Below are 23772 nucleotides of genomic sequence, written 5' to 3' on the forward strand. Positions count from 1 at the left end.
CCCCTCCCTCCCCCTCCCCCCTCCCCCTCCCTCCCCCACCTCCCCTCCCCTCCCTCCCCCTCCCCCCTCCCTCCCCCTCCCCTCCCTCCCTCCCCCTCCCCCTCTCCCCTTCCCCTCCACCCATCCCCTCCCCCTCCCCTCCCCCTCCCCCCTCTCCCCTCTCCCCCTCCCCCTCTCCCCCTCTCCCCCTCCCCGCCCCAGGCAAGTCATGTGACTCCCCGCCGATTGGCCGAGAGGATGGTTGCTCCGCCTACAGGGCGGGGTATAATAGCTCGTACCATGCGGCAGTCAGCCTTTCCTTGTACGACCACTGCCGGGTTCACATCTAGCTTATTAAAGCCTAATATTTGGATCCTCTCTACGACTCGTGTCAGATTGATGGTACATCAGTGGGATGGTAATCTGATTTCACTTTTTTGTATCAAGGCAGCCTTTAAAAAGGGTACCCCTATCTTAGCCTGAGAATTGTTCGGTCGTGGTACCGCACGTTCAATTTAGTTTCCCAAATTTGGAGCAATGAGGTGGAGATTTTCAACACTGCCTTTGCCGCCTGCTGCGACACCTTGCAGAAAAATGAAAAAAATCCACCCAAAGTGAACGATGCACCGTATGTTGCTCCACCTTCATAATAAACGTGTTTTATTTACGTGAAACAACAGAAATAACATGCTGCAAAACCAATGAATCTGGGACAATGGAGCACGCAGCCTCCCATAAGATTCAAGGATCCCAGTTTGAAAACTATGCTATGTATAAGTTCAGATGATTTACGAGGGTCGAGTTATTTTTGTTTTGACTGTTGGCACATAGACGATTGGTGACTCATTGGCTGCCTAGCAGTCCGACTGTGCAACTTAGCAGACATGAAGCTCACTTATGACTGGAAGTGAAGGATAGGTTGGTCATCTCCCATATTGCCTCAATTAATTGAATCTAAAAGAAGTCCTGCCTGTGTTCTGTCAAGGATCTTGCCTATCTTATGAGAACAGTCCATGTGGGAACAGCTCTTGGTAAGTTGTTGGCCTCTCTGCAACTCAAACCCTGATTGCAATGTAGTGAAAGGATAGGCTAAAAATAACAGCTGCAGAATTCCTTGCTTTCCTTGTGGGCATAGAACGAAAAACATGAAAATTATATGGTAGAACCTTTTGGTCTGTCAAAGCTTGTTGCTCGTGTTCCAATATGAAGAATGGTATTTTGGGGAAGGTACCAGAGCCTGCTTCCTGTGGAATCACAGCACACACATGAATGTTGAATTAATTAATATTTTCAGGAAAGGTGGTGAAAATTTAAGTATTGAGAATCTGTGTACGTCTATAGTATTTTTGCATTAATAATCGATGAATTAGCTGTTGATATTTGATTTGACCAAGCGATTTATAACTCCTTCCGATAAAATGCTCAGTGAATTCTGGATGCATTACTAGCAGCAGCTACCGCTTTCAGTAGTACTGCCAGCAATGGGGAACTGCCAGTCTGTGGGCTTCATTGCATGGAATGCTTGATGCTAGCAGGTTGACTGCCTGATCCTCCTCTATACAAGCGACAGAGGGTCCCACTGGTTCTCCAACTTGTATGTTTTGCAGGAGAGGGGGATGGTGGGTTGGGAGGGTGGGTGGGACCTGTGCCACCAAAACTAAATCCTAGCCCACATTTCAGATCAATGACCATTCATCAGAACTTAGTTTTGCATTTATATTTTGCCTTAGTAAAGAATATAGAACATAGAACAGTACAGCACAGAACAGGCCCTTCGGCCCTCGATGTTGTGTCGAGCAATGATCACCCTACTTAAACCCACGTAACCCGTATACCCGTAACCCAACAATCCCCCCATTAACCTTACACTACGGGCAATTTTAGCATGGCCAATCCACCTAACCCGCACATCTTTGGACTGTGGGAGGAAACCGGAGCACCCGGAGGAAACCCACGCACACACGGGGAGGACGTGCAGACTCCACACAGACAGTGACCCAGCCGGGAATCGAACCTGGGACCCTGGAGCTGTGAAGCATTGATGCTAACCACCATGCTACCGTGAGGCCGGTATCTGCTATTGTAACAGACAACACCAACAACAAACACTAATTTTACAATGACACTTGGTGAGAGCAAGCAACCAAACAACTTACAATGGAGTTTTTGTTCATTATTTTTATGGGATGTGGGCTTCGCTGGCTAGGCCAGCATTTGTTGCCCATCCCTAAGTGCCCTTAAGAAGGTAGTGAGCTGCCTTGAACCAGTGATGTCATGTGCTATTGGGGTGAGAGTTCCAGGATTTTGACCCAGCGACAGTGAAGGAACAGCAATATATTTCCAAGTCAGGGTGATGAGAGACCTGGAGTGGAACCTCCAGGTGGTCAGGTTCCCAGGTATCTGCTGCCCTTGTCCTTCCAGATGGTAGTGGTCGAGGGTTTGGAGAGTGCTGCTGAAGTGCAGCTGAGTACCTGCAGTGCATCTTGTGGATGGTCCACATTGTTGCGACCGTGCGTCAATGATAGAAGCAGTGACTGCTTGTTGAAGAGGTGCCAATCAAGTGGGCTACTTTGTCCTGGATGGTGTCGAGCTTCTTTGAGTGTTGTTGGAGCTGCACTCATCCAGGCAAGTGGAGAGTATTCCATTACACTCCTGTCTTGTGTTTTGTAGATGGTGGACAGGCTTTGGGGAGTCAGGAGGTGAGTTACTCGCCACAGGATCCCTAGCCTTTGACCTGCTCTTGTAGCCACAGTATTAATATGACTAGTCCAGTTCAGTTTGTGGTCAATGATAACTCCCATGATGTTGATAGTGAGGGATTCAGTGATGGTAATGCCATTGATTGTCAAGGGGTGATTGTTTGATTCTGTCTTATCGGACATTCCCTGGCACTTGCGTGGTGCGAATGTTGCTTACCATTTGTCAGCCCAGGCCTGGATATTGTCTAGGTCTTGCTACATTTGACGTGGACACCTTCAGAGTCTGAGCAGTAGCGAATGGTGCTGAACATAATAATAATAATCTTTTGTCACAAGTAGGCTTACATTAACACTGCAATGAAGTTACTGTGAAAAGTCCCTAGTCACCACTTTCCGGCTCATGTTCGGGTAAGCTGGTATGGGAATTGAACCCGCGCTGCTGGCCTTGTTCTACATCACAAACCAGCTATCTAGCCCACTGAGCTAAACCAGCCATTGTGCCGTCATCAGCGAGCATCCCCACATCTGACATTATGTTGGAAGGATGGTCATTGATGAAGCTGCTGAAGGTGGTTGGGCCACCCTGAGGAACTCCTGCAGTGATGCCCTGGGGTTGAAATGATTGACCTCTAACCATCACAGCCATCTTCATTTGTGCTAGGTATGACTCCAACCAGTCCAGAGTTTTCCTCCTGATTCCCAGTTTTGCTAAGGCTCCTTGATGCCATACTCGGTCAAATGCTGTCAAGGGCAGTCACTCTCACCTCACCTCTGGAGTTCAGCTCTTTCGTCCATGCTTGAACCAAGGCTGGAATGAGGTCAGGAGCTGAGTGACCCTGGCGAACCCAAACTGAGCGTCACTGAGCAGGTAATTGCTCAGTAGGTCCTGCTTGATAGCACTTTTGATGACCCTTCCATCACTTTACTGACGATTGAAAGTAGACTGATAGGGCAGTAATTGACCAGGTTGGATTTGTCCTGCTTTTTATGTTCAGGACATACCTGGCCAATCTTCCACATTGCCAGGTAGATATTGTAACTGTGCTAGAACAGCTTGGCTAGGGGAGCAGAAAGTTCTGGAGCACAAGTCTTCAGTACTTTTGTCGTAATATTGTCAGGGTCCATAGCCTGTCTAATATCCAGTTCCTTCAGCTGTTTCTTGATACCACGTAGGATGAATCGAATTGGCTCAAACCTGGCATCTGTGATACTGGGGACCTCTGGTGGAGACCAGATACTGAAAATATTTCTGGCTAGGTGCACCTTCCTTGGGAGAAACAGTCCCAAACGGCTGGATTTTCGTTCCGGTGGGCACGGTAGCACTGTGACGGCAGTGGATAGCACTGTGGCTTCACAGCGCCAGGTTCCCAGGTTTGATTCCCTGTTGGGTCACTTCCCTGTTGGGTCACTGTGCAGAGTTTTCACGTTCTCCCCGTGTCTACGTGGGTTTCCTCCAGGTGCTTTGGTTTCCTCCCACAGTCCAAAGACGTGCAGGTTAGGTAGATTGGCCATTGCTAAATTGGCCTTTGTGACCAAAAAGGTTAGGAGGGGTTATCGGGTTACGGGGATAGGGTGGAAATGAGGGCTTAAGTGGGTCGGTGCAGACGCGATAGGCCGAATGGCCTCCTTCTGCACACTAGGATTTTATCCCAGTTGTAATAAAAAGTTAGGTTCTTGCCCACAACCCCTATGGCCACTCATACCCACCCATGCCAAGCCATACACGTGTACATGCAATTCATGGCCCCTCATAGCCCCTAATCAATTTAGAGGTAACCCATATCAACCGATGACCCCAACCTCCAGGCCCATTTAACCACAATGCTAACAGTGCCAATTTATGCCAACCAATGTCCCCCTCACCCACCACCCTTTGCCCTGAAGAGCTCGATGCCAACTCATCCAATATACACCATGAGCAGATCTCTGGGACCATGCTAAGATGAAACACAATGGGCGGGATTCTCTTGCACTTGGCGCGATGGCCCGACGCCGGCGCCAAGAGCGGCGCGAACCACTCCGGCATCGGGCCACCCGGATGTTGCAGAATCCTCCGCACTTCCGGGGGCTAGGCCAGCGGCGGTGAGGTTGGCGCTGCGCTAACCGGCAATGAAGGGCCGCCGTGGTCCCGCGCATGCGCAGAACTGCCGGCGTGTTCTGGCACATGGGCAGAACCGACGGCGTGTTTCCTGCGCATGCGCAGGGAGGTTCTTCTGTAGGGCTCCGCCATGGCTGGCGCGGAGAAAAGAGTGCCCCCACGGCACAGGCCCGCCCGCAGATCAGTGCGCCCCGATCATGGGCCAGGCAATGGTGGGGGGACCCCTCCCCCCCCCCCCCCCCCCCCCCCCGGCAGCCAGATCCCCCAAGGACCCCGCTAGACGGTCGGCAAGCCAGGTCCCGCCGTGAGGACCACGTCCATTTCGCGCCGATGGGACTGGCCGAAACCGGGCGGCTGCTCGGCCCATCGGGGCCCAGAGAATTGCCGGGGGGGCCGCTGCCAACGGTCCCCGACCAGCGGGGCATGGATCCCCACCGGTGCCGGAGAATTCGGCAGCGGGTTCACGCCGCCCACCGACGATTCTCCAACCCGGGGGGGGGGGGGGGGGGGTGTTGGTGAATCCCGCCCAATAACATTTCAAGTATCCATTACTGACTTCACTATTTATAAAAACTCTCATTGATAAAAGCCCATTCAATACATTTAAATTCTTTCAAGTTCATAATCCCTTATAAAAACAAACATTTTATTCATAGGCACCCATCAAAGAATTGTTTAATATTGTTAACCCCTCTTGGAGCTGTCAGTTAGACTGTGAAATTACTGGCCCCCATGTTATGGAAATAGTCAAGCAGTGATGTATGGCAACAAACAGCTATTGAAGTTGCAAGCACCAACTCCGAGATACAGCAGGGCAAAGTTTTTAAATAACTTGACAGTTCCACATACTTTGGCTATCAGCCTTTTTCATGACCATTCTTTTTAACTGTTAAAAATCGTAAGTCATACTGTGGAAAATGCAGGTTAGTGCCGAAAAGATAAGATCGGATTTTCCACCTTGGTTCACTCACAACCTGCCACAAAACCGATATGTCGGTACCGATAACAGATATATCCTTCAAGACTTCGCCAGCTTCGTCAGTGATGATGTTACTGAACCGGTTTTCGTGATGGACATTGAAGTCCCAACCCAGAGTGCATTCTGTGCCCTTCCTACCCTCAGTATTTCATCCACGTGGTGAAAGTACCGATTCAACAGTTCATTGAGGGCAGTAGGTGGCAACAGCAGGAACTGGATTGAAACTTCATGGGGTCTGGATAAAATATTGAGGAGTCCCAGGACCACTCCCTCTTGACTGCATATCAGTGTGCAGTCACTTCTGATGGGTCTGTTCTACTGGCTGGTAATAAAAGATTCTGGGACATTGTCTGAAAGGCATGATTCTGTTAGCATAATTTATTTTTTAATGGGATGTTTTCGCTGCAAGATCAGCATTTATTGCCCGTCCTTAATTGCTCTTAAACTGAGTGGCTTAGTAGCCATTTCAGAGGGCAGTTAAGAGTAAACCACATTGCTATGCTTCTGAAATCACATGTAAGCCTCACCAGGTAAGGATGGCAGATTTATTTCCTAAAGGACATTAGTGAACCAGATGGGACTTAATGGCAATTGATGATTTCATGGTCACCATTACGGAGACCAGCTTTCAATTCTAGATTTTATGAATTGAATCTAACTTACATCAGCTCTGTGGTGGATTTGAACCGTGTCCCCAGAACATTGGTCAGGGGCTCTGGAGTACTAGTCCACTGACATGACCACTTTGCCACCATTTTCCCCCATGTCTAGTTGTTACTTGACTAGCCTGTGGAACAAAGCTTCCAATTGTTTATATAGGATATAAGCATCGCTGGCATGGTGAGCATTTATTGCCTATTCCTAAGAGTCCTCGAGAAGATAGTGATCAACTGTTTTCTTGTGTCCATGTGGTGTAGGTGCACCCACAATACAATTAGGGTGGGAGTTTCGGAATACCAACCCATTGATGATGAAGGAATATTGTTCTAAGTCAGGATAGTGTGCGTCTTGGAGGGGAGCTTGCAGGTGATGGGGTTCCCATGCATTGATGCCCCTGTCCATCTCGTTGGTAAGGGTTTGGAAGGTGCTGCCGAGTGAACTTGAGCTTCTGGCCCTTGGGTACAAGATCCAGGACAATCATGAGGAGGACTTTGCAAGGCTGGAATAGAATAGCAGATTTCCTTCCCTGAAGGACATTAATGAACACAATGAGCTTTTACGATAATCTGGTGTTTCCTGGATACAATTACTAACTTTTAAATCCAGATTTATTGAATTCAAATTCCTCAGCTGCTATGGTGGGATTTCAACTCGTGTCTCTGGATCATTAGTCCAGGCTGTTGGATAACTAACCCAGTGATGTAACCATTATGCTACATGTTTGCAATATGTGCAATGATAACAGTATGCATGAGAAAAATCATTTATTTTTGCGAGTGGAACGTAATCAGTTCTATTAAGTTGGGTGAAGATTATTATATGTTACTCAACCAGGAAATTTTAATAGATTCCGCTGAATTCAGAACGTTACCCCATTTCTACCTCTGGCTGCACTCCTGCTGTTTTCCTAATATGCAACAGCAAATGCACCCCAGATCTCCTGACCAACAAGTAAAAAGCATTCTCACAAATAAGTGCCTGTAAAGATCAAATCTTGACTTTTTGCTCTAACTTATTTTATCTACCAGACTATGTGCTTTAATTTTCAGAGAAAACGCATTAACTTCTAGCAGCATTTGCATTTTACTAATCTACTGCCATTAATGTTTAACTGTAACTTTAGCAACAGAGATGTCTTGTCTGCCTTTAACTAATCCTGGAATTCAAAAGAAAGGTTTAGAGATGATGCTGGCAGCTGACAGACTCCACTTGGTAATTGTGCTTTGGGCGTAACAGCAGCAGTGAAAGTCAATGGAATGGCATCTTGTTGCCACTGGAAACCCTGTTACTATGCCACCTGAATATCTATTTTCTTTCATTGTTGCATTTTGTAATTCGAATTGCACATAACTTACTACTTGTGTTTAAATCAGTACAAGAAAATGGTAATGACTGTATAAACTCTCACTCAATGGAAAACATAAATATAATAGAAAAGGTACAAGTGGTGATACCAAAAAAAACAGTAAAACAACCTTCCATCTCTCTCATAATAATGAAGCTGATCACTGTAATCCCGTCTCTACTTCCCTCTGCTGATTCATTCTGTGGCCAGAAACTTTAACGTTTTCTTTTTGACTGCATCTTTAAATTTCACCCTTGATTTTAGTACATGTTTGAAATTATTGTGGCGATATTTTTGCCCTTGGAGATAAATTGTTACATTAGTGGCTCTTTCAAGTCATTATTGTTACAAAAGGAGAACCGAACGGAAGCATCCAGGTGCAAAAACAAAAACGGTTTTAATTTGAGGAATTCCTGCAGTAACTGGTGCAATTTGCATCGTACCAGTTACTGCAAATGCATTAATTTGCATATGAGGATAATTTAAGATTTTGCAGCATGTTCTATTAGTCTCCACATTGGTGCACAGCTACTGCTTTCTAATGTTTAGGCATAGTTGTATAGTATTGCTTTGTGGGTAGTTCTCTGTATCTGCTGACCTATGTCATGTAGCAACTAGTAGTTTAAGTCATCAGTTGACACATTTTGCAGTAAAATGGAGATCAATTTAAACTTTTGATTTACCTTGGTTTTAGGGTTCAGGAAGCTTTATCTTCAGGTTAAAAGAGTTGGATTTAACTGTGTTTCAGCTTATTTCTCCTACATTGAGATTTCCTGGTTGATGGTCAAGGTGAAAAATTGGGGAAATTTCACTCTTATTTGCACATGAATGAACACTTCAGCTGTGGATCAGTGGTGACACTTTTGCCTCTAAATGAGAAAGTTCTGGGATCCTATCCCACTCCAGAGACCTAAGCACATTATGTAGACTGGCAGAGGTGCCACCTTTTGGATGAGATCTTAAACAAAGGGCTTGTCTGCTCTTAGATGGATATTATACACCTCAGGACGCTATCCGTAGAAGAGTAGGGACGGTCTCCCAAATGTCCAGTCCAATACTTAATCCCTCTACCAACACCACGTATGATCATTATCTCATTCCTTCTCATGGAATCATGCTGTGCACAAATTGGCAGCTGTGTTTCACTAGATTACAACACCGACTACACTTGAAAAGTATTTAATTGGTTGTAAAGTGGTTAATATGTCTTGATGTTATGAAAGGTGCGAGATAACAAAGCTCTTTATCTGCCAGGTATTAATCTCATTATAAAAATAAAATTTCGGATGTCATGCTGATAACTTACACAGCGTGAAGGTACAAATAGGTCTGAGTTAACAATACTGGGAAAATGTTAGGCGTGAGACTCATGATCAGTTTTAGAGTGCCGTGGGCTATCTGGAACACTTATTTGTATTTGATCTAGATTTTTTAGTGACACAGATCAAAATGCTAATTTAAACTCTTAATAATACAAATTAAACAAAATTTGATAACTGGAGCAATGCTTCAATAATGCTTCAGTGTTTCTTGTCACATTCTAATAAACCAGACCAATTTTATTTGTTTCTGATTGGAATCAATTTTTATTTTTAATTCCTTCAGTCTCTGTCTATTTTATCGCAAACCCTAGCTATAGTAAGCACTTGTGAACAGTAAGCATCTTAATTACTGACCACATTTCTGATTAGGAGCTTTTACATCATCCCCCTATTCCGAAAGCATATCCATTCCAAAGCTAATGGATTTATATTAGCATAACTGAATGCAAGAATATTTCCTGTCTCTGCAAATAGGCTGGAAAAAACATGAATGGAACAGGCTTTCCAGCTTTTGCCTGCAGTATTACATATGGGAAGAAGAAAGAAGCATCCTAAATTGACATTAATTAGCATCCTAAAGTATAAACCATAAATTTAAATCATGAATACTTACACTTGTCAAGACACCAGTGAAACCAACTTTCTTCTTCCCCTATTCATGTGAATTTAATTTACTTTTTAAATTACATTGATTTTGTTATGTTCGTCGCACCAAAATAGTTATAAGAAAATAGTAAATTAAATTTTGTCCTCGGCTCTTCCCTCCTGTACACAAGCATATTATTTGTGTAGCATTGGGTTTTCACAATGTACTGCTGGCGGCGATTTGGAGATAGAAAAACGCATGTGCAACAAATCCTGTCATCATTATGTTTTTTAGACTCTGGTTAATGGTCATTTTACTGTTATTAATATCATAAGCTACATTATGAAATTGCGCCTGTAGCAACATGATAGTCAGCAAACTTTCACATTGACTGCATTTAAAAGGCCATTGTCACTTCGAGCTTTTGTAGTTCCACGGGGTACGGGAGGGGAAGGTAGGGGGGTGAATAGGCAGAGGGCACAAGGGGGGGGGCGGTGAGGGTAGAAAGGTGGACAGAGGGGGAAGGAGGACCATGGGGGGAGCATAATGATAAGGAGGGGAAGAGCTCTAGACTGGCTTCAGCAGGTCAAGTTCGAGTTGATGGAACAAGATGGCACCGTAAGCAGCCACTTTGGAGGGTCCCTAAGCACAGGGAAACCCTGGAGTGCAGGGGCTCATCCACGTGGCGTACACACTGTTGGTGGTCATGTTCGATGGTCCTTGGAAAAAGAGAAAGCCCGGAGCGCAAAAGCCCGGCTTCGTGGTGAGACTGGCAACCACAGCCATTTTGGATAGTCCCCTATCAAAGGGAAACCCCGAAGTGCAGGGGTGCATCCACCAGGTAAGTATGGTTGATCATGCAGGAAGCAGTATACAGGACCCATTGACAGACAGATCAAACTCCAGAACATGGAAAACGACAGGCATGGTTGGGGAACTTCATGGAGCAGATGGGGACAGTGGATCCATGGCGGTTCCTGTACCCAGGTGAGAAGGAATTTTTGTTCTCATCACCAGTATGTAAGACTGGTCGGCTTCTTTGTAGTGGGGAAATCGGTGCACCCAGAAATAGTCAGGGCGGCATACTCCACCATTGTAATCTCCGATCACACTTCACATTACGTGGATGTGAGGTTGGAGATTGGCCCAATGCCTCCCATGGGGGTTGCACACGGCACCCTTGGTCGACAAGAAAACATCACAGGCCATAGGTGAATACTTTAGGAAAAACCAGAACGGGGAACTCTCATCTACGTTCTGGGAGGCACTGAAGGGGAGAAATTATAGCCTACAAGGCTCGTAGAGACAGGAAAGAGAGGGCGGCTAGACAGCAACTCCATCCTGGAGAATGACAGACGGTACTCCGAGGCCCCAACCCTATAACTTCTGGTGGAGAGAAAAAAGCTACAGTTGGATTTTAATCTGCTATCCACCAGGAAGGCAGTGCACCAACTCCACCAGACACGGGGGACCCTTTTATGAACACGAAAAGAAGGCTAGGCTCCTGCTGGCTCAACAGCTGAGAAAGCACGCAGCCATGAGGGAAATAGCCCAGGTAAAGGATAGCAGAGACGGGCTGGTAGCCAAACCAAAAAAAGGTCAACAAAGCATTTGAAGCCTTTTACCGGGGAGCCCCCCGACGGGGTCTCTGGGATGAAATGGTTCCTCGACAGACTGGACATGCCAGCAGTGGGGGACGACAGACAGAAAGAGCTGAAAGCACCAATAGAACTGGGAGAGGTCATGCAGAGCATCAACTCCATGCAGGCTCCAACCTGGACAGAACAAGGGAGAAATGGGAGGAAGAATTAGGGACAGAAGTAGGGAGCAAAGCACAGAGCATGGTCAACTCCACCTCCTCCTGCGCAAGGCTAAGCTTCATGCAGTTTAAAGTGGTGTACAGAGCACACCTGACAAGAACTCATATGAGCAGGTTCTTCCCAGAATGGAGGACAGATGTGAACGGTGCCAGGGAGGCCTGGCCAACCATGCCCACAAGTTCTGGGCCTGCCCCAGATTTGACGGGTTTTGGACAGCCTTCTTCGAGGCAATGTCCAAGGTTGTGGGGGTGAGGGTGGAGCCATGCCCAAGAGTGGCAGTCTTCAGGGTATTGGCCCAACCAGAACTTCATATGTGGAAGAGGGCCGACACCTTTGCATTTGCTTCTCTAATCACCCGCCGGATAATCCTGCTCGGCTGGAAATCGGCAGCACCACCCTCTTCCACATATGAACCACCATCCCACCCACACCTCCAGACTGGCTGACAGACAAAACGGAATTTCACCACCTGGAGAAGATCAAATACGCCATCCGAGGTTCAGAAGATTGCTTCCACAAAGCATGGGGGGCCATTCAACCAGTTCCAGGACCTGTTCGAAGCCAACAATGAGTAGAACGAGGTGGGGGGGGGGGGGGGGGGTGGGGTGTGAGGTGCACGGGAACCACCAGGCCACAGAAAGCAGACCGGAACGTGAGGGGTGCGTGCAACTGGGGAGAGATCCAAGAAGACATCAAAGGGGAACCCAGGGAGAGATCGACATGAGGACCAGAGGGACACTCACAATGCTGTAAGAATAAAATAAACGCTAAAACAAACCATCTACGATGAAGGGAAGGGCCTAGGCTCGAAGTATACAGTGAATGGTAGAGCCCTCTAGAGTATTGACAGATAGGTCTAGGTGTACAGGCCCACAGGTCACTGAAAGGGGCAACACAGGTCAAGAAGGTAGTCAAGAAGGCATAGGGTATGCTTGCCTTCATTGGCCAGGGCATTGAGTATAAGATTTGGCAAGTAATGTTGCAGCTGTATCGAGCCTTAGTTAGGCCACACTTGGGGTATAGTGTTCAATTCTGGTCGCCACACTACCAGAAGGATGTGGAGGCATTAGAGAGGGTGCAGAAGAGATTTACCAGGATGTTGCCTGGTATGGAGGGCATTAGCTATGAGGAGAGGTTGAATAAACTTGTTTTGTTCTCACTGGAACAAAGGAGGTTGAGGGGCGACCTGATAGAGGTCCACAAAATGATGAGGGGCATAGACAGAGTGGATAGTCAGAGACTTTTTCCCAGGGTAGAGGGGTCAATTACTAGGGGGCATAGGTTTAGGGTGCGAGGCGCAAGGTTTAGAGTAGATGTACGAGGCAAGTATTTTTTACACAGAGGTTAGTGAGTGCCTGGAACTCGCTGCCGGTGGAGGTGGTGGAAGCAGGAACGATAGTGACTTTTAAGGGGCATCTTGACAAATACATGAATAGGATGAGAATAGAGGGATACGGACCCAGGAAGTGTGGAAGATTTTAGTTTAGAAGGGCAGCATGGTCAGTGCGGGCTTGGAGGGCCAAAGGGCCTGTTCCTGTGCTGTACTTTTCTTTGTTCTTTGTTTCTTTGAGGGGGAAGGTGCCAAAAAGGAACAACATGCAAATTGTAAATTATTTCATCCATTTCTTGTACAATATAAAAATGCAAACTTTAATTAAAATATTTATTTTTGAAAAGTCTTGAAAATAAACTTTACATATGCCATGTGGTGGTGCATGCAAAGGGTTATCTTGTGTGCTACCAGTCAAAAATAAGCCTGTGGTTAAAACCAAATGCTACTCCAGTGATTTTCAGGGAAGGAAGCCTACCATCCTTGTCTGGTCTTGCTAAGTGACTCCAGACTCTCAATACATAGTTGACTCTTAATGCCTCCAGGCCTGCTAAGTCTGGGAAGTAAATGTGGCTTTACCATTGTCCCCCACATCCCCAGAACAAACGTTTTAAAAGATTATAAAAACAGCTAAAGGCTCTTGAGCAATGACCAGACTTTTCTTCTTCCTCTGCTTGTGTGTGTTTTTTTTTCTATTTACTTGGTTCACTGACAGGAGATAAATTCCCAAATCTTCCGGTCTCCGGATCATTGGAGACTGGACATACCCTGCAAATGTGCTCAGGACCTTGAAGAAGACCCGATGCAATAATTCCATAAGAATTGTCCAGTAAGTTTGAACTTCTGATGGGCAATTCCCCTGCTCCCGGATTCCCAGGGCCTTCACAAAAGGCCTCTGATTCTGAGCTAGAGTTGAAGACTTTGGTAGATTCTGACATACTTACCTGGGAAATATTAACACCGGCGTATGCTAGTCTGACACCTGGGTAATTATACAACTAACAACTACAACCCACTCTGCCACTGCTTCCCTGACCAATCTGAATAGCCCCCAACCTGACAAACCTTCCTGACCCAAGTAACACCCTGACCCACCAACCCACTCGCTCACCCTGCCCAGCTGTCACCCTACCCACCTACTGCAGGTTGATTATCAACCTGAAAATCCTTCCAACACATGCTATTGACAGGTAGTAAGAATGCGGAAGATTCCTGGTCAGCCATTTCATATAAAGGAAGTTGGAGCCGCCATCATTATTATCCATTGCTCAAGCCTGCGTCATGCATGTAAAAGTGTAACTGTAACACTAAGGATCTGTTTTGGGGCCGCTGCTGTTTGTCATTTTTATAAATGACCTGGAGGAGGGTGTAGAAGGATGGGTGAGTAAATTTGTAGATGACACTAAAGTCGGTGGAGTTGTGGACAGTGCAGAAGGATGTTACAAGTTACAGAGGGACATAGATAAGCTGCAGAGCTGGGCTGACAGGTGACAAATGGAGTTTAATGCAGAAAAGTGTGAGATGATTCATTTTGGAAGGAAGAACAGGAAGACAGAGTACTGGGCTCATGGTAAGATTCTTGGTAGTGTGGACGAGCAGAGAGATCTCGGTGTCCATGTCCATAGATCCCTGAAAGTTGCCACCCAGGTTGAGTGGGTTGTTAAGAAGGCGTACGGTGTGTTAGCTTTTATTGGTAGAGGAATTGAGTTTCGGAGCCATGAGGTCATGTTGCAGTTGTACAAAACTCTGGTGCGGCCGCATTTGGAGTATTGTGTGCAGTTCTGGTCGCCACATTATAGGAAGGATGTGGAAGCATTGGAAAGGGTACAGAGGAGATTTACAAGGATGTTGCCTGGTATGGAGGGAAGATCTTACGAGGAAAGGCTGAGGGACTTGAGGCTGTTTTCGTTAGAGAGAAGAATGTTTTAAGAGGTGACTTAATTGAGGCATACAAGATGATCAGAGGATTAGATAGGGTGGACATTGAGAGGCTTTTTCCTCGGATGGTGATGTCCAGCACGAGGGGGACATAGCTTTAAATTGAGGTGAGATAGATATAGGACAGATGTCAGAGGTAGGTTCTTTACTCAGAGAGTAGTAAGGGCGTGGAATGCCCTGCCTGCAACAGTAATGGACTCACCAACACTAAATGCATTCAAATGGTCATTGGACAGACATATAGACGATAAGGGAATCGTGTAGAGGGACTTTAGAGGGGTTTCACAGGATGGCGCAACATCGAGGGCCGAAGGGCCTGTACTGGGCTGTTATGTTCTATGTGAACTGTAACACAACCACCCCACCTTTCTCTCCAAACCTGTGTACAGCTTTTCATATTTCTGATTTAAAATTGTTACCCATCCAAATCTATTTGAAGGATTCAACCAACAGTGTAATGGGGGTGGGTGGGATGAATTTAGTTAAAGGTGACTGAAAGTTAAGTTTTGCAGACAATCAAATTTAATGTTGGGAATGTGATCGTAGAAAAATGTAAAAATCCAATGTAATAATAAGTATTCAACTAATTCAGTCATCTACACTATCGGGAACATGAAAGTTTGGATGAGATATTAACACACAGGCTTGTCTGCCCTTGGGTGGACATAAAAGATCCCACAGTACTATTTCGAAGAAGAGCACGGAAGCTTCCAACACCACCACCTTCCCAATACCTAGTATCCTAACCAATATTTATTTTAAGGCCGATATTACAAAATCAGATAATCTTATCATATTATTATTTGTGGACCTTTCTCTATGTAAACTTGGCAGCTGAGTTTCATACATAACAGCAGTGACTATACTTCATTGTAAGCGCCAGGGTCCCAGGTTCAATTCCCGCTTGGGTCACTGTCTATGGAGTCTGCACATTCTCACCGTGTCTGCGGGCACTCCGGTTTCCTCCCATAAGTTCCACAAGACGTGCTTTTTTGGTGAATTGGACATTCTGAATTCTCTCTCCATGTACCCGAACAGGCGCCAGAAAGTGGCGACTGGAGGATTTTCACAGTAACTTCATTGCAGTGTTAATGTAAGCCTAGTTGTGACAATAATAAAGATGATTATAAATGCTGATGGGAGAGTGAGGGAAAGATGTGTTTATTATTAAATCACTTTTGCATTTCCTCAGGTCATAAAAGATGCTATATACCTGTAAGGTACTTTCTTTGAAATAGTCATATTGATCATGGGTCATATTTAGGACATTTTTTTTGTTTGCGTGCTGTGTTTTGAATTTCTTAAGTTTTCTAGCTCAGTACATATATACTCCGATTTAAAATTACATTTGTTGAAGTGCATTCAGAATTTCTCTGTTAAATATAGAATGTGAAAATCAAGGCTCAGCTGAGTTCTCCCATCATAAATTCCAAGGTGCCGACTCGGTGCCCAAATGTTCTTCTGCCTTGAATTTTGCCTATTCCAGATTTGCCAGGGAAATCTAGCAACAGCAAGAGAATGTATGTTCCAAGACAACAGCATCTACCTGCCCCGGTCTTTTCCCTTAACTCCCATTTATGTCCCACCTAGCAAGGACTGCAGGAAAATTGTCAAGCAAAGCATCACCTATAATCTGTCCCACAAAGCATCTTTGACCAAGTTTACAAAGAGTTTGTAAACTAAGACGTGGCAAAAAACACCGCAGCCCCTATTGCATAAGTTGACCAGACTAACTATCTGGGACTGTGCCCAAACATCTGCAGTTGCTCCATATGGTCAATCGTGAGGGGCCTCACGGTAGCATGGTGGTTAGCATCAATGCTTCACAGCTCCAGGGTCCCAGGTTCGATTCCCGGCTGGGTCACTGTCTGTGTGGAGTCTGCACGTCCTCCCCGTGTGTGCGTGGGTTTCCTCCGGGTGCTCCGGTTTCCTCCCACAGTCCAAAGATGTGCGGGTTAGGTGGATTGGCCATGCTAAATTGCCCGTAGTGTAAGGTTAATGGGGGGATTGTTGGGTTACGGGTATGTGGGTTAAAGTAGGGTGATCATTACTCGGCACAACATCGAGGGCCGAAGGGCCTGTTCTGTGCTGTACTGTTCTATGTCTATGTCAACCTCAGGACATATTTCATAGAAGTCACAATGCTGAAATGGGCAGGACAGGTAAACCTATCGAGGTTGGTATTCATCCTCCACATGAGCAGTTGTTCCAATCCTGGTCTATTTCCATAATAAGAAGTCTTACAACACCAGGTTAAAGTCCAACAGGTTTGTTTCAAACACGAGCTTTCGGAGCACGGCTCCTTCTTCAGGTATTCACCTGAAGAAGGAGCCGTGCTCCGAAAGCTCGTGTTTGAAACAAACCTGTTGGACTTTAACCTGGTGTTGTAAGACTTCTTACTGTGCTCACCCCAGTCCAACGCCGGCATCTCCACATCATATTTCTATAATCCCATTTTCCCTTTTCCTTCAACTATCTTTTCAAGTTATGTTTTCTGCATCATTCACTAACTGGCATTCCTAAGCTTCAAAACCAGATGTTTTACATAGAACATGACAGCACAGTACAGGCCCTTCGGCCCTCGATGTTGCGCCGACCTGTGAAACCAATCTAAAGCCCATCTACACTATTCCATTATCATCCATCCCACTACGTCCTAAATTTCTTGGTTAATTTGTATCAGCGTTCCCTCATTCACACCTCATTTAACAGATTTGGGGCACGATTCAGCTGCCGTGTTATGCCCGGTGCGGAACCGAGCCTGGGAGAGCCCCAAATCAGGCTCTGTGCCAGGCTGATCATGAATCACCTGACTCGCTATGCCCGGCGCGATCAGATAATGATATTGAAATGAGCCATTAGGGTCTGAAGCGATTAGAGTCCCCTGGGTGGTCAGGGACAGGGCACTCCCCATGGCAGCCGAGAACCCTGGCAGTGCCACAATGCACTGCAGGGGTACCCGGTTGGCACTGCAGGGGTACCCGGTTGGCACTGCTGGGGTGCCTGGTTGGTGCTGCCCAGGTCCCAGGTTGGCAATGCCAAGGGTCAGAATCTGAGGTAGGGCCATGCCCATGAAAGGGGGGTTGAGGGGTGTATGAAGTGGCTGCAAAAAGGTTGGGGGTGTGAACGTGTGGGGGGGGGGAGGCAGGGGGGGCAGAGGTCTGGAGATCAGGGCAGCCTTTCAAATTGGTGCCCCGATCTCTGAGGAGCCAGTCATGCTGGCATGTTCATAGGGCGGGATTTACCAAGCAATCCACCATGTGTTTTTTGGCAGTGGAGGAAGCCTGCCGGTGGGATTTTCTGGCCCCGCCATTTTCAACAGGATTTCCCATTGACTGCACTCCTTGTTGCTGGGAAACCCATATGCCGTCGGTGGGTCCGGAATATCCCGCCAGAGTGAACAGCCGGTAAATCCCGCTCACAGTTTCCTTCAAAACATAGCAGAGGTATATTCATTTCCGTCAGATTACACCCGTTGACATATTTCTTCTCAGCAATTTTTATTTTTTTAAACATGGCTTGCTTTAATCTGTATTTTGGCGGAGTACCAAATCATGCTGATCAGTACGATTATTTGTTTTTAAACTGGTGATAAGTATAGAAACTGTTTAAATTGTGTACTACAAGTTCTACATGAGAAGCTACTAGAATGAAATAATAGTTTTTGTATGAAGAATATTCGGCATTAAATGTTTAAACTGTATAATTTTGCTTTCACTTTTAAATTTAATTCACAGCTACGCATATTAAATGTTCTACATTATTTGATGTTCATTTAAACTATGTGTTCCATTTTAATCAGGTTGCTGGGATGGGTAATCTGCTTAAGGTCCTAACCAGGGAGATTGAAAACTATCCGCATTTTTTCCTGGATTTTGAAAGTAAGTTATACTACCGGGCAGCAACGGACTCGTAAGCCTAAGCTTCAGCTGTTTTAAATCACTCAATGTGGTTGAGGAACAAAATACTTCTGGAAATCATTCACTTCTCCCAGCAGAGCAAAGTTGATGGCATATTTCCCCATAAAAGTCTTTAATATTCACCACATAGTACATCTTTCTCTTCCCTTTCTTCTCTTTCAGGAACCAAATGGGGAATCTTCTAAAAGTTCTCACTTGTACAGAGTTTGATCAAGGGCCAAATTTTTTTCTTGACTTTGAAAGTGAGAATAGACTCTTGTTTGGCTTTTACCATAAAACCACTTTGCATGTGCCTGCATCATAGAAGACATTGGGGTGTGAAAGGAACTAAAATGGTTTTCTTCATCTACAATACTGCACCTTCCCTAAATCTGTTCTCATTTGGCACTTGCTTCACTATTACTAGCCACTCCAACCAAGGTCAATAATAGAACTAATATAAAAGGAACCCAACCAGTTTGCCAGTTTAGTGAAGGTGCTATTGTGGTAATGGTCATTTGAACTGGAAGTTAATCTGACTCTGTTTAATGAAAACTACCAAATGAAAGACTTGGCACCTGGGGTTGTATGCAACTAAAAATAACTTCCTTTTATTAAAATTAGAAACTTTCACTCCATTGATTGGGCATGCGATTTTAAAGTTTATGGCTTTCACCTCATTAAATAGCTTGCTTGTTAAGTCCTAGAGTTTATCAAAATGTCATTTGTCCATAATCCAGTTTATTGTTTAATTCCTAGAAAGGTGTGTTTAATTACATAACTGTGATTTTGTGAAATTCTGTAATTTTAAATTTCTATGAGGGTTTATATGCGGGAAAAGTGTTGTATGTACTCACAAGTTACTGCGCTTTATAAATTGGATAATGGTGTTGACGTACATCAGGCAGGGTTTTATGGTCATAGAAGTAGTGGGAGTAGCATTTTATTCCTTGCATGCCCCTTGGATGGCACTATGCAATGCATGACTTTTCAACTGAAATTTCTAACTCTTATAATAACTTGGGTTGGCTTCTTAGAACAGGCTGTTTTTTTTAAAGAGTTAAATATCTACTATCAGTGTGGAAAGATATGCTCAACAGTGAGGCTTGCCTTATGGATCTGCAGTTCTTCATTTACTACTGTATAATTTATGTAATTATGTTAGGGATTTAATTGAAGCTTCATGAAAACTTTAGACGAGATGAAAACTTTAGACAGCTTCTAATGATCACCCAGTAAATATACATTTAAATTTAGTTTTGCTATTTATCAATATTTGTTTGCAAGAGGTTTGAGTAGAACATTTAGATGCCTATCAATTTTTCCACTCTGGTTATATAAATCTGCCAGCTATTATGTATTCCAGCATGATTTTAATAAGCTAGTTTTCTTTGTTAGCTAACTACAGTATATGGTGATACTTTGCAGAAATCACTCATCACAGCCTATGTGGCTTAATGCTTTATACAATGTAGAGGGTTCCTCTTCTATTTTGATTGGGTACAGTACTGCTCAGAAATAGACATGTACTTATTGGAATTGACCTGTTCTATACTAACCCAATAAGCTTCTCAAATTTTGGCTGTGGCCCTATTTTGTGTAGAAATTGTATTTGCAGATAAAAAGTGCTTATTCATTTGTAAACTACACCCACTGAGCATTGGATACACTTTACTCCTCTCTAAAGAAATTCTAGTGCATAGATCAATTTCTTTCAATGTTTGCAAAGCTAATTTTTTAAAAACATTGTTCTATGTTGCATTTGTTCAAACACAATAGAAGAAAGCAGAAAAGGTGCCATTGCTCATTGCAAATTTTATCAATTCGGCTTTTTAATCATGGGTTATATAAAGTTAATTAGTAGAAGATGTACAGATATGTATTTAAATACATGCTCAGTTACATTACTTGTAGATTTGTGAGGATTGGACTACTTCTTCAACTCAGTTTAAAAATGAACAAAATAGTTATGAATAAATCAGCGCACCATGGAGTACTTTGCAAGAAGCTTGATAATCTTGTGTAGATTAATTACAATTTACGAATGGGGTTCTTAAGACCATAAGACCATAAGACATAGGAGTGGAAGTAAGGCCATTCGGCCCATCGAGTCCACTCCGCCATTCAATCGTGGCTGATGGGCATTTCAACTCCACCTACCAGCATTCTCCCCGTAGCCCTTAATTCCTCGCGACATCAAGAATTTATCTATCTCTGCCTTGAAGCCATTTAGCGTCCCGGCCTCCACTGCACTCCGCGGCAATGAATTCCACAGGCCCACCACTCTCTGGCTGAAGAAATGTCTCCACATTTCTGTTCTGAATTTACCCCCTCTAATTCTAAGGCTGTGCCCACGGGTCCTCGTCTCCTCGCCTAACGGAAACAGTTTCTTTGCATCCACCCTTTCTAAGCCATGTATTATCTTGTAAGTTTCTATTAGATCTCCCCTTAACCTTCTAAACTCCAATGAATACAATCCCAGGATCCTCAGCCGTTCATCATATGTTAGACCCGCCATTCCAGGGATCATCCGTGTGAATCTCCGCTGGACACACTCCAGTGCCAGTATGTCCTTCCTGAGATGTGGGGCCCAAAACTGGACACAGTACTCCAAATGGGGCCTAACCAGAGCCTTATAAAGGCTCAGTAGCACATCGCTGCTTTTATATTCCAACCCTCTTGAGATAAATGACAACATTGCATTCGCTTTCTTAATCACAGATTCAACCTGCATGTTTACCTTTAGGGAATCCTCGACTAGCACTCCCAGATCCCTTTGTACTTTGGCATTATGAATTTTCTTACCGTTTAGAAAGTAGTCTATGCTTGGATTCTTTTTTCCAAAGTGCAAGACCTCACATTTTCTCACGTTGAATTGCATCAGCCATTTCCTGCACCACTCTCCCAAACTGTCTAGATCCTTCTGCAGCCTCCCCACTTCCTCAGCACTACCTGCCTGACCACCTAACTTTGTATCATCGGCAAACTTCGCTAGAATGCCCCCAGTCCTTTCATCCAGATCATTAATATATATGGTGAACAGCTGTGGCCCCAACACTGAACTCTGTGGGACACCCCTGGTCACCGGCTGCCATTCCGAAAAAGAACCTTTTATCCCAACTCTCTGCCTTCTGTCAGACAGCCAATCCTCAACCCATGCCAGTAGCTCACCTCGAACACCATGGGCCCTCACCTTACTCAGCAGCCTCCTGTGTGGCACCTTATCAAAGGCCTTTTGGAAATCCAGATAGACCACATCCACTGGGTTTCCCTGGTCTAACCTACTTGTCACCTCCTCAAAGAATTCTAACAGGTTCGTCAGGCACGACCTCCCCTTACTAAATCCATGTTGACTTGTTCTAATCCGACCCTGCTCTTCCAAGAATTTAGAAATCTCATCCTTAACGATCGATTCTAGAATTTTACCAACAACCGAGGTTAGGCTAATTGGCCTATAATTTTCCATCTTTTGTCTTGATCCTTTCTTGAACAAGGGGGTTACAACAGCGATCTTCCAATCGCCCGGGACTTTCCCTGACTCTAGTGATTTTTGAAAGATCTCAACCAACGCTTCCGCTATTTCTTCAGCCACCTCTCTCAGAACTCTAGGGTGTAGCCCATCGGGGCCAGGAGATTTGTCAATTTTAAGACCTTTTAGCTTTTTTAGCACCATCTCTTTTGTAATGGCAACCATACTCAACTCAGCCCCCTGACCCTCTATAATTTTTGGGATATTACTCATGTCTTCCACTGTGAAGACAGACGCAAAGTACTTATTAAGTTCTCCAGCCATTTCCTCGTCTCCCATCACTAGCCTTCCGGAATCAGTTTGAATTGGCCCAATGTCTACTTTGGCCTGTCGTTTGTTTCTTATGTATTGAAAGAAACTTTTACTATCATTTCTTATATTACTGGCTAGCCTGCCTTCATATTTGATCCTCTCCTTCCTTATTTGTCTCTTTGTTAACCTCTGTTTGTTTTTGTAACCTTCCCAATCTTCTGATTTCCCAGTGCTTTTGGCCACTTTATAGGATCTCTCTTTTTCTTTGATACATTTCCTGACCTCCTTTGTCAGCCATGGCTGTCTAATCCCTCCCCGGATAATCTTTCTTTTCTTGGGGATGAACCTCTGTACAGTGTCCTCAATTATGCATACAAACTCCTGCCATTTTTGCTCTGCTGTCTTCCCCACTAGGGTCTGCTTCCAGTCGATTTTCGCCAGTTCCTCTCTCATGCCCTCGTAATTACCTTTTTTTAACTGTAACACCATTACATCCGATTTTGCCTTCTCTCTTTCAAACTGCAGACTGAACTCAACCATATTATGATCGCTGCTTCCTAAGTGTTCCCTTACTTTAAGATCTTTTATAAAGTCTGGTTCAGGGGCAGCACGGTGGCCTAGTGGTTAGCACAACCGCCTCATGGCGCTGAGGTCCCAGGTTCGATCCCGGCTCTGGGTCACTGTCCGTGTGGAGTTTGCACATTCTCCCCGTGTCTGCGTGGGTTTCGCCCCCACAACCCAAAAATGTGCAGAGTAGGTGGATTGGCCATGCTAAATTGCCCCTTAATTGGAAAAAATAATTGGCTAATCTAAATTAAAAAAAAAAAAAAAAATAAAGTCTGGTTCATTACATAGCACTAGGTCCAGAATAGCCTGCTCCCTTGTGGGCTCCATGACAAGCTGTTCCAAAAAGCCATCTTGTAAGCATTCCATGAATTCCTTTTCTTTGGATCCACTGGCTACGTTATTTACCCAATCCACCTGCATATTGAAGTCCCCCATGATCACCGTGACCTTGCCTTTCTGACATGCCTTTTCTATTTCCCGGTACATGTTGCGCCCCTGGTCCTGACCACTGTTAGGAGGTCTGTACATAACTCCCATTATGGTTTTTTTGCCTTTGTGGTTCCTCAATTCTACCCACACAGACTCCACATCATCCGACCCTATGTCGTTTAGTGCCATAGATTTAATTTTGTTCTTAACTAACAAGGCAACCCCACCCCCTCGGCCCACCTCCCTGTCTTTTCGATAGGTTGTATATCCTTGGATGTTTAACTGCCAGTCCTGAACCCCCTGCAGCCATGTCTCTGTGATGCCTACCACATCATAATCA

At 44.9% G+C, this 23772-nt stretch overlaps 1 protein-coding gene across 7 annotated transcripts in view; it reads left to right on the plus strand.

Moving 5' to 3' along the window:
- Positions 1-23772, plus strand: part of LOC119967541 (CYFIP-related Rac1 interactor A) — a 335741-nt gene that overhangs the window by 278529 nt on the left and 33440 nt on the right. For 4 of the 7 annotated variants that reach the window (XM_038800231.1, XM_038800233.1, XM_038800232.1 and 1 more), the window contains one exon: positions 18559-18637. The exons of 1 other annotated variant lie outside the window; for it this stretch is intronic. In XM_038800231.1, the coding sequence (XP_038656159.1) occupies positions 18568-18637 (70 nt within the window). In that variant the 5' untranslated portion in view covers positions 18559-18567. Of the gene's footprint in view, positions 1-18558; positions 18638-18838; positions 18919-23772 lie in introns of those variants that run through there. 2 more of the 7 variants (XM_038800229.1, XM_038800228.1) reach the window with 1 other exon arrangement.

This window comes from Scyliorhinus canicula, chromosome 6 (genome assembly GCF_902713615.1).
Source record: "Scyliorhinus canicula chromosome 6, sScyCan1.1, whole genome shotgun sequence".
In the NCBI taxonomy this organism is placed as follows: Eukaryota; Metazoa; Chordata; class Chondrichthyes; order Carcharhiniformes; family Scyliorhinidae; genus Scyliorhinus; species Scyliorhinus canicula.